We start from the raw sequence: 11378 nt of genomic DNA on the forward strand, positions 1-11378 counted from the left end.
ACTCAAGTGCAGCAGTTGTCTGGACACCGTAACGTTCAGAGCATAAACAACTACGCCGTAGCGTCGCTCGAGCAACAAAATGAGATGTCCAACATACTATCCAACAGTAACAAGGAAGAAACAGCAATGGTTCCATCATCGGGAAATGTGACGGAAGCAAGACAAGCAAATCCACCATTTCAGTTTCACAAGACCATCAACGAAAGCACGTACCAAACCCAGGCAGCAGCCACAGCGGGTATATTCAGCGGGGCGGTTATTTACGGCGGTTCATTCACCATTAATGTTGCCACGTCCACGTTCAAGTCTCCACCACGCAAACGTCGGGCCGTGATATACGATTCTTCGAGTTCTGACAACTCCCAGGACTGTTGATCTTCCGAAACCAGATTTTTCCACTTTCGTTCGTGCACGTATTCATGAGATTTCACACGCTGGACTCAAACATGTGACTGTTGTGTTTCACTGAAGTTGAATTTGAAATTGCCGTGTTTGTTTTTTTCTCGCCAATTTAATGACTCTTCCAGATCAAATATCAGTTTAAAAACATTTTATTCGTGATTTTGTTAAAATTGTCCATCCGATTTTAATTGAAATTTTAACAAAAGTTTTCCGATTGCATGCGTATGTGGAGGATATATCATTGTCAACAATGTCGCTCCCGATGTAGTAATTAATTCGTGAGCTGTTCAGCCCGAGTTCCGTAGTTATTAAAGAAAGTTTGAACTTACATCGATGCAGTGTCTGTGTAGTGAATAAACCATCTAAGATGCTTCATTTCTCTGTGAAGGAAACTTCGTAGATATCCTACATGTTTGGTGACAGAGTTCAAGCATTTCTCCGCTCAACCGTAAAACAATTGTCAATGAGCCAGCTGATTGATTACGTCAGACGCTAGTATATCAATCCGCCTGAGCGAGATGACGCAAACAAATGTAGTCCATCAAGAAAAACCACAGTGAAACGTATCATATTTTAATATACGAGATTTATTCATTCAATAACGTGGGCATAGGTATATGATAAAGAGGTTATCCCTCGATATCACCTCTTGGTGGGGTCGTATTGCTGCTCGTGCGGTTGTGGGCCGCATCACACTCGTCTTCGACTCGTGTGATGCGGCCCACAACCGCACTCGCAGCAATACGACCCCACCAAGAGGTGATATCGAGAGATAACCTCATAATATGATGTTATATGGGATATGATATACATGATATGATATACGATTCGACATGATACGATATGATATGACGCGATTTGATACTGTATGATATTGTAGGGTATTTTTCTAACTGGCGCTGTTACAGCTATGTTGTCCTGATTAAACCAATTTATTTTAATAAAGACCAAAGCTTTATCAAAAGGGCGATAGAAATACAATGTCTATGCATGCGTGTGCTTTTTTCCATTACCTTTGAAAGACATCAATTTAAAATATTTACCAGAAGCTATGCTTCATTTTAATTAGATTACACAGATTCCTCACCTGTGAATGTGACCGAAACTGAAATGTCCACACCTGTGACTGTGACCGTGGCTGAAATGTCAACACCTGTGACTGTGACCGAAACTGAAATGTCCACACCTGTGACTGTGACAGAAACTGAAATGTCCACACCCGTGACTGTGACCGTGACTGAAATGTCCACACCTGAGACTGTGACCGTGACTGAAATGTCGACTTCAGTCATACCTGACACCGGACGCTGTCACATTACACCAAAAGAAGGTATGTCATTAATTAGACTTGATTTTAATGGTGTTGAAATTTTCATGTGTGCAGTAGATGAAGCATCACAAAGCAAAGTTGATACCAATATCATATACGCAAATTACTTACTTCAGTAGATTTTTTCTTATTGCCTTTACATTTATTGTTGAAAATTAATGATTACGACTTGCATCACGGACTTTCAGTAGAATCAAATCGTTTCATGTTTGTTTTATTTCTCTGTATTTGAGTAGAATTTCATCTCTAAGGGACATTATTAACATTACTTGTGAAAATTTCACCGATGTATTTACTTTTAGACTACGTTCACGTCCAATAATCATAGCTCTTTCGACTATCAATAACAAAGCAATCAAAGACGATCGGAACTACTTGGGATTAATGATATGAGAGTAATAATAAAGAAAGCAACAAACAAACAAACATCTATTGATAATAAACCTCTTCAATTTGGTTCATTTTTATAAAAGCGTCGTATGTTTGTAAAACTTATCTTTAGGCTGCCGATTTATCACCACACATTGTGTAGAACTTTGAGGCATAATAAATAATAAATGATGCCAGGGCATATTTATAAGTGGTCCTGACTAACCACAGTGAAAATCGATCGAAATACTTCATTTTTAGTGGGCATATTACAGTATTAAAATTGAGATTAGTACTAGTATTTGAGTAAAAACTATTGACAAGCCTCTATATTAACTTGAAAATATTAATATTGGTCATATGTTTTGAACGACACTGAATTAGATACTGCCATACATCCATTGGTAACATTTGCACAACATCGCAGTTTATTCACAATTATTTTTAAAGAATATGCAAAATATTATATAATATTGTTCATTTTTTGAAAAATAGTGCAAATCCAGTTATCCTCAATTCGATCCAATCTTGTTATCATGTCAAATTACAGGAAAATCGCTGATTGATAAGTACAAGGTGGACTGTTACCAATGGGAACCGTGGGGTCAGAGGTCATCCTGCGCAAACAAAGACACGGATGAATTAGTTTATGAATTGAGGACAATTAATACAAATTCATCAGACTTGATCTATAAACACAAGAAAAGCTCGTTCCCTTTGCTATGGTTACCAAGCGGCGAGAAGGAAAGTGCCTACAATTTAGATCTCGTTGTTTACGTCAGTGATGACTGTGGTCAGATTGGAAGTTTTGGTTTGAATGCAACGGTAAGTATGATGAATAAAATCAGCTTCCATAGCATGACAACTAAAAGTACATCGAGGTAAACTGTTTTAATAAGGGTTCTACGTGTTGGAAAGGGCAACTATAGCTAAATAGCACACGACAGAAGGCCTTAGATTAAAAGTTGGGTTTTTTTTATATTTACACGATATAAGGCTCGTTACTAGATTCTAGAAACAAAGTTTAATTTCAGTTTGTCTAGCAGACTAGTATTCATGAAAAGAAATAATTGCCGCTTAACACTTGAGAACGGGGTATCTTGTATTGACACACACATGAAAGCAAAAGTCCGACAACTAAAGGAACCTTCAGTAATTTCAGGAATAGGGCCAGGGGAATTTTTTGCGCAACTGTACTGTAAAATTGACCCTCCCCTATCCCCTTGTCTAACATGTGACCTTGTCCGACATTCTAAAACTTGACCCTCCCCAATCACCCCAGGAATAACTGAACCAGTACCAGCTAATTTTTATAACATTGGTTTACTTGTTATGTAAGTTAGGGACAGAAATCACAGGGTGGAGAGCTGGCATTTTTGGAGGGAGGGTAGCAATTTATCAGCTTTGCAAGCATTTTTGAAGGGTCATACATTTGCGGGAGAATCACCATACATTTTCGCAACTAAAACAAGGCAAGATGTGGCTGATATAGTGCTTCGCCAAAAATAGCAAATCATAATACATGGGAGTCTATCAGGAAAACTATTGACCATTCCCCCCTCAGAACAAGCTACATCTGTACATTTATGTATGTTTGATAATATATGTAAATGTACTTTGCTTGAAGTGGGAAGTGAAACGTTCATGTGTATACAAGAAATTGGATTTTGGAATTTCCCCGAAAATGTTGATTCACTATATATTGTAGTCTATGAGAGAACTATGAACATTTTCTTTCCAATATAAAACATAAAAGTAACAATATCTGAGCATTTATAGACGTTTGATCATTGATATAGACTTTTCCACCTGTCCCATATGTTTTTGTCACTTGTCTTTCCTCACTTTTAAAGCCCCAATAGCTGTGAATATGTAATAAATATATCTCAAAATATTCTAAGTTTTCCAAGAGTTTTCTTGATTGAATAAGACTCACTGAAGACTGAAAAGTGTCTAACACCGTTGCAGGTGTCAAAAGTGACATGCATATTCAAATGTTTTAACATCGTTTGGATTTCCCCATTTTCAAAAACTAATCATATGACAAAGAAAATAAAGATTACAAAGGCAAAATGTCGGCCATTCAGTGTTGTGTATTCAAGTTAATGCCATCATTCTGTTTTCTCGACTTATCACAATGTGTATGTGCAGGAAATACTGTGTTTTTGTAATTTTTCTATGGAGGTGCCATTTTATTGGTGTGGCACCTGTTTATTATTTAGCCTGTCAAAACGTGCAGCCATGGTCCAAAAAAGTGAGCAGTGATACTTCTATACACGTCCTTCAGTTAGCTAATTTACTCGAACCAAATTTGTTTTGAAAATAAAATCATGAAAACAATGTATAAATTTCGCAGTTATTGGGGCTTTAATTGTTCAAGGTGTTCAATAGGGATATTACTGCATCTTACTTGCTTGTGAAGCTTGTCGATAATATGTATGCATATAAAAAAATCAATGTATTTCGTCGATGATTTCCAATTGAGGAAATATCACATGGACAATCAAAGGTTTTGCCTTAAAATCAGCTTCTCTTAAAAGTGACCCCCAGCAAGATATGTTTATAAAAATGACCCTCCCCCTTGGACAGTTTTCTAAAAAGGTGACCTTCCCCAATTCCCCCGGCCAACCCCTACCTGTAATAACTGAACGCTCCCTAAACGGTCACAATTCTATGCAAGTGAACTTACGTCACTTGTGAACTGAGTGAAGTACGTATTTGCTTTATTCTCACTGTCTATCTGACTGGTTAAAACTAAAGCATATGACCAAATACTTGCCTACCATTTCGTAAAATAAGTGACTTCTTGATGACTTGCTATAATTGTTATCTTTTGCAATGTTTATTGTTCTTTACCTGTTAGGTATATAGCGCAGACACATCGCATGCTGAATTGGAACGGACAAACAGCCTGGTGGAGGATATATTAAATTTAAATGACACTGCAGAGGCGATGGGGGCCCTAAGTATTGTTGCACAATCAGTTGGAAGTACGCCTGAGGTAGGTTACAAAATGTCTTGTGTGTCTCATTAATTTTTTGTATATCAATCTCCGTTATTATCACAGGAGGTTGAGGGCTGGCCTGGTCATACCATTACAAACGGAGAATTATGCAGCCAGTAAATAAAACGGCAACATAATAAATAGAGCAAAATACAGATAACAGACTGTCTGTGACTTACTTTTACATAAATTGAGATACATGAGGAGAAAATATCATGATGTTTATTGTTTCCTTAAATCTATACCAATAATTGTTTGATGTTGAATGTATCCTTTCACACTTGATATCAATATGTTTTTGTTTTCACTCATGCTAAAACTGGCAGTATATCTATCCATCAATACGCATTATTCTATTTTGCGGCTCTCTGCAATACGGCCTAAAATGTTTTATTCGTGCAGCATTATATCATCACACCATACCTCGCTATTAACCGCATTGTGTTTCAGAAACACCTCTAGCCATCTTCATTCTTTAAATGCCGATTTATGTCAACAATCTCTTTTGGAAAACAAGACAAATCATTGACCAGACAAATTGATGACAAGGAATACACTCCAAGTTTAACCACGTCTTTACTGTTAGTTGAACAGATCAGCCAGCGGAGGCGCCAAAATTTATATCTGTTTTGACAGCAGTTCAAGAGCATTCATCTTTCGAAAATCTAGTGATTAATTTGCGAAATCTCACATTATATCAGGTTCTACAGCTTTGATGTTTTCTAAAATGAAGTTTTGTTCCCGTCACATATATTTTGCTTAATTTCGTACGGTCTCACATTTTATTTTCCTTAGAGGTGAGATGCTTTAGTGCAATATCAAAATCATAGGGCCTGTGGATTAAAATTTTATAATTTTCTTCTAACTTTATTACGTTATTTGCATCATCACTATGTGACACTTTTCCCATACACCCATCCATACATTTATATGGATGTAGTATTTACGTCTGTCCATCTGGCCATCCATTCGTCCATCAATCCATCCATCTATCCATCCATACCTGCCTGTTTACCTACCTATATACCTACCTACCCACTTGTTGTCGTACACCCATCCACACATACATCTTTACACACACACACACACACACACACCACACACACACACACACACACACACCTACACACACACAGGCGCGCGCACGTGCACACACATTTGTCTTACACTGAACACCTGTAGAATGACATTGGTCGAAAGTACTGACATTGAATTGAGTTATTAATGTCATCCTGTATATTGACAAGCCTCAAACATGCTGCGATTCGTTACAGGCAAAAGCTGCCCTGGTTAATGCTCTTTCAAATCTGTACTCGAATGAAGAAGATCAGAGTTTAGACATTTTGGAACCGGCATCGCAAATATTGAGAGATATCACATCACGTGATGCATCTGTGGAATTGACACTGGATACAAAGGTAATAACTTTCAAGATGTAAAAGTACAATATTTTAAAATAAGATGATTTTTGCAGAATTTTGATACACTCACCTAAATGAAAATTTCATGGTGCAATTGTTTATGATTTGGTTTACAAACAGAGGTTCAACTACTGTATCTATTTTCTGCATGATGTTGAACATCGGATCATTGTCTATATTGGACTTATACATGTGAACTAGCTGTCCGAAATTTCTGAAGAGTTGGTATTTGAGGATATTTCTCCTCCCTTCCTTTCTTAAATAGTGTACTACTGTCATTATGGGGTTCATCTATAAGTACACAGCTATTCAAATTGTGATCAAGCTGTGATAAAGGATTTTTTGAACAATATTGTCGAAATCGATGATGCTTGGTAAGAGGGTCCGGGGCGGCTTGTACTCGTGACTATGTTGTTTTTCGCATCGTGGATAAAAACTCATTTGTTGATACACTTTGTTCTGTTACATTAAATATCACCATTTTGTAAATAAAATAGTTGTCGCATTTCCAGTAAACTAAATCAACATGTTTGATGAAAACAGCGACATCCTACCACTGCGTATTTATATCCTATGATTACAGAAAAATTCAAATAACCTAATTCTTTCATTGTAATTTTTTGTTAAATATAGGTGGGTTTCATGCTGGTGATATTTACAATGGTAATATTGAACATCGAAATGAAAATTATTGTTTTCATTCTTTATGAGATCATTACTGTAGTGCGAATTTGTTTTTGTGTCGTTTATCAACATTTTCCGAAACGTAGCTATATTAGAGACTACAATTAATTTATAAATATCTAACATTTCTACAGGGTACAGTTGCATCTATGGTTGGCGATACAGTAAAGTCGCTTTCCTTGACAAACACTAACATGACAGATATCAATGTACGTTCTACTCAAAAGGTAATCTCGAGTAAGTAATTGTCCATGTTCCATAACACAACGACACATCATACCAAATATAATACCGGACTTGACAATATGTAGCAAGCAGTAAATCACCAACGACTCCTAACTGGGCCGAGGCTGGTTGGTGGCATAAAACACTTTTTCTCTAGACGTAATGCATCCGTTTAGGGCGGACATTCAACATTTACTGCAACACTTTCTCACATAACTTACAAGTTAAATTAAATATCTTTGACTGACTAGTATTACTCAGTCAAAGATATTCAATTTAAGTGTAAATATAGAATATATGTCGTCCTCCAAATTACAATGAGATTTTGATAAACGATACCATAGGAAACATCAAAACAAAATCACTTACGAATTCTCCTGTAGAGTGCTTTTTTCATGTCGCCTTTCAATCTCGGAAAAACTGGATGTCACTGATAATGCGGCAAATCATTATAACAACCAAATCCTTGAAAAGATGAAATGCGATAGTCTATGCTGTACGTAACATCTTAAAGGGGTTCATTTTTTTCACGCCGACTGTGTTCCTTGACGTAAAGTAGTACTGTATTATTAGAACAAGAACAATTAACTGCTTTGATCCATTATCATTAATAATTTCATTAATTAATGATGTCGCTCTCATTCATTCTGATACGATGATAGACATTTTCACCGCATCGTCAAGTATCTTCGGTTCATTGAGCGCTGGGAAGTCACGACATGAAGAATCAGACAAAGATAAAGTGAGTTCTGAAAGTCATCTAAAACCCTTGGGTTAGCTTTATTTATTTTATGACTCAATGTAAAATGCGATACAGAAATACCTGAAAAATGCATTATTATTCATGAATTTTGTATAATAACATGACCACCTGCAAACTATACAACGCCCCTACGCATCAGGCAAATCACTGGATCGTATTAAATCATCCGGCAATCTAAGTTTCTATCAACTCTTCTTCACATGAAGAACCAAAATACGGGCCTGAACTTTCACGTTTCATGAAGGTAATACAAAATGAGAGTCTTTAAACATTTTGCTGATCATGAAATTAATAATTTCCATTACTTTGCAGGAAAAGACAATCCTTGCAAGTTTATCGAAAGCTGCTGATGTTGCGCTTGACGTTGCCCTGCTGACACTAGATTCTGAAGAGGAAGGTTCTTTTACTTTGGTGACAGAATTCATTGAAGCGACTGTGGAAAAGAGAAATTCATCTTCCCTTCAAAATAAACAAGTAACTTCGAAGTTTGGTGGCTTTACTCTGCCAGAATGTGAACAGAACAATGGAACTCGAATCCGGTTTGTCAAGGTGATTATGCGCCAGATAGTCTTAGTCGAGAAAAATGCTCGCTAGAGTTATATCGAGCCAATTTCTGACTGACTCCGTACGAGCCCGATACATAGCCCCTGGACGCACATACATACCTACGAACGGTTAATTCAGTTATTGTATCTGACACAGACCATATCTAATTTCCTCTACATTAACCTTTTTACGCTTGCTGTTCTTCCATCCGTTATAAAATCTTCCAATTTACCCTTACGTTTCAGTTTCTTTCTTCGATGGTAAATACACACCTGTTTGAGTCTCCGGATGTACTGCAAAGTTCACCAGTCGTTTCCTTGGAGATCAATGACGAAGACGGCGTACCTAGTCCATTAGATGGCATCTACACAATTAATATCGCCAAAACGGATGTCATGGCAGCGCGTAATAACATGACTGCAAGAGCAAGTAAACTTAACATCTCAGAAACCGTACCTCTTGAATTCTCCTTTAATATCATACAGCCTGGTAGTGTAGTATCCATGACACTTGAGTCTACCGAGTCATCAGTTCTGTACGGAGTGTACATCCAAGAAGGTTGGATGGCTAATGAAACCCTGCATGATTATGGATGGACAATTCCTGGCAAGCCGACTCAAACTGTGACGTATAATGCTACGAATATCGGGACCTATTACGTCATGGTTAAACTTGGTATGTTGCTTCATGTAGAAGTACATTGAGGTTTACTAACAAAATATGTGAGATGCCTACGTAACGGAGTTACAGAGTACAATGTGCCCTCTCGCAATATCAATGAGAGAGGCTCAAGGCCCTTTAGCCTTCGACTGCAATATCTATATCCATTATGATCAGGAGTTACTATTCATCAATGTTCAAGTGTGATGTTGCCAGCATATTAAGCATTGACTGTTGTAGTTTAGCTTATTGTTTGGCTGTTAGCATCTTTACTATCTTAAAAACAGAGTACAACTAACGAGACATACTTCAAATTTACAAATTCACTTCATTCCTATTGAGAAGCTCAACACAAAACGACGAGTCAACATGCGTGTGTACAGTTGAAGTTGGTATAATTAAGGAATGTTTGCATTGTGCATGATAGACTGCAATAAATAATCTTCTTGTCACTAATAAACGCTCGTTGTTCTTTTTATAGAGCGTCATCGCACTCACTCTGACGTCAATGGAATTTTAATTTATGTTTCCGTCAATATTTGCCGCTTCTGGAATGACACCAAAGGAAAGTGGGAAACCGAGGGATGTTGGGTAAGAATGGCATTTCTTTCACCATTCCGTAGCTCCGTTTGCACATACGCTTCTTAATTAATGTTGTTCACAACAATAAAAAGAAGATTTTCTATAGAAACTTGTGTGTTCTTATGTTATCGAAGGAAAAGCCATCATGCAGTTCCGATTTCGAAGACTCATTGTCATGATCACGGTCGTATATGTATTGGAATTCACTCACAGAAGGAACCACGGAGAGTGACAAAATGACGACAGCACAATCAAAACCAACGTAGAAAAGGAACATCAGGCATGGTGACGGTGATAACTGAACTGTTCATTATGTCACGCTCTCTCCCGTGTGCGCATATGATCCTTCAGATAATGAATGTTAACTTTTTGTTCTCTATGTAACAAAGTCATTCTCTTACCGGTACATACAAGTTTTCCAAGTGAACATGAAAAAAGGCAGACTATTCTTGATCGACGCATGCGAGAATGAGAAACAAAAGCTTTCTTGTTTTTGCTGTTAAGGTTCTAATTCCCCGGCACCTCTCGAAATTGAAACAGAGCGTGGTCAATTTATAAAAATAATATACAATGTATCAGTGCAATCCTGAAGAATGCGCGGCGATTATTTTCAACGATCCAGAAGAATTTGTGTTATATATATATTTTTTTAATTTTATCATGGCTTTGGGTGGAGATGCTACAATTGGGCAGAATGCCTGGAAGCTAAAATTTGCATCATCACATAATTAATTGATTAAATGTATAATTAATTAGTAATGAGGCAGTATAAACAAAACATCTATCAGGAGTGTCGTAAATCATTCTGCGTTTACTTTGGCAGAGATCTGCCTCTGTCAGTCAGTGTGCATATGTACATGACAACCACACCAACTTTCTGATTCTCCACTTACCTTTATTTTAGTTTCTCTGTTTCCTTGCCTAACTGATTCATTTTCTCAAAATCTTTCCAACTGAATGTTTGTGGCATGCTTTGGGTAGCCTTTGCTACTGTCCGTGCTTAAAATAAAAACCTACGTGTCAGCCTTATTTCTAATTTTATGTTACTTGCAGCCCGACAAATCAGACAATGTAGCAGTTCTGACCTGTAAATGTGATCATTTGCCATCAGTCAAGCCTACGGATTAAACTGGACTTGACGAAGACGCGAACACACTTAGACGAACAACAACTTCGTGGAACGCTTCTCAACAAAATTGTTGTCTTTTGGTGTGTGCTTTAATCATTTATCGAAAGACTAGCATCTGAGCATACAACAAGTTAATCTCTTTCATAGATTGACAGACAGCGCTGTGTCCAGACAATTGAAATGCTTGAAATGTCGAATGCCTTTCAGAGTTATCCTAAACCACCTATTAAGATTTCGAGAGTGTTTATTATCTATATCATTGT

General features: G+C 37.2%; 1 protein-coding gene across 1 annotated transcript; it reads left to right on the forward strand.

The window, feature by feature from the left end:
- Positions 1 to 1512: 1512 nt before the first annotated feature.
- LOC139143191 (uncharacterized) lies at positions 1513 to 11149 on the forward strand. Its single transcript, XM_070713323.1, has 10 exons — positions 1513 to 1732; positions 2652 to 2926; positions 4965 to 5102; positions 6380 to 6523; positions 7345 to 7447; positions 8098 to 8177; positions 8511 to 8747; positions 8990 to 9419; positions 9886 to 9995; positions 11040 to 11149. Exons 1-10 carry the CDS (start codon positions 1513 to 1515, stop codon positions 11112 to 11114), a joined length of 1812 nt encoding a protein of 603 aa, XP_070569424.1. The 3' UTR covers positions 11115 to 11149.
- The last annotated feature ends 229 nt before the right edge of the window (positions 11150 to 11378 follow it).

This window comes from Ptychodera flava, chromosome 11, assembly GCF_041260155.1.
Source record: "Ptychodera flava strain L36383 chromosome 11, AS_Pfla_20210202, whole genome shotgun sequence".
NCBI lineage: Eukaryota > Metazoa > Hemichordata > Enteropneusta > Ptychoderidae > Ptychodera > Ptychodera flava.

Bases quoted from the DNA above. Each gene is read 5' to 3' on its own strand.
- LOC139143191 (XM_070713323.1), top strand. From the start codon at position 1,513: ATGTCCACACCTGTGACTGTGACCGTGGCTGAAATGTCAACACCTGTG. The intron at 6,524-7,344 runs GTAATAACTTTC...ACATTTCTACAG, and splicing joins AATTGACACTGGATACAAAG to GGTACAGTTGCATCTATGGT. The intron at 9,420-9,885 runs GTATGTTGCTTC...TTCTTTTTATAG, and splicing joins TTACGTCATGGTTAAACTTG to AGCGTCATCGCACTCACTCT.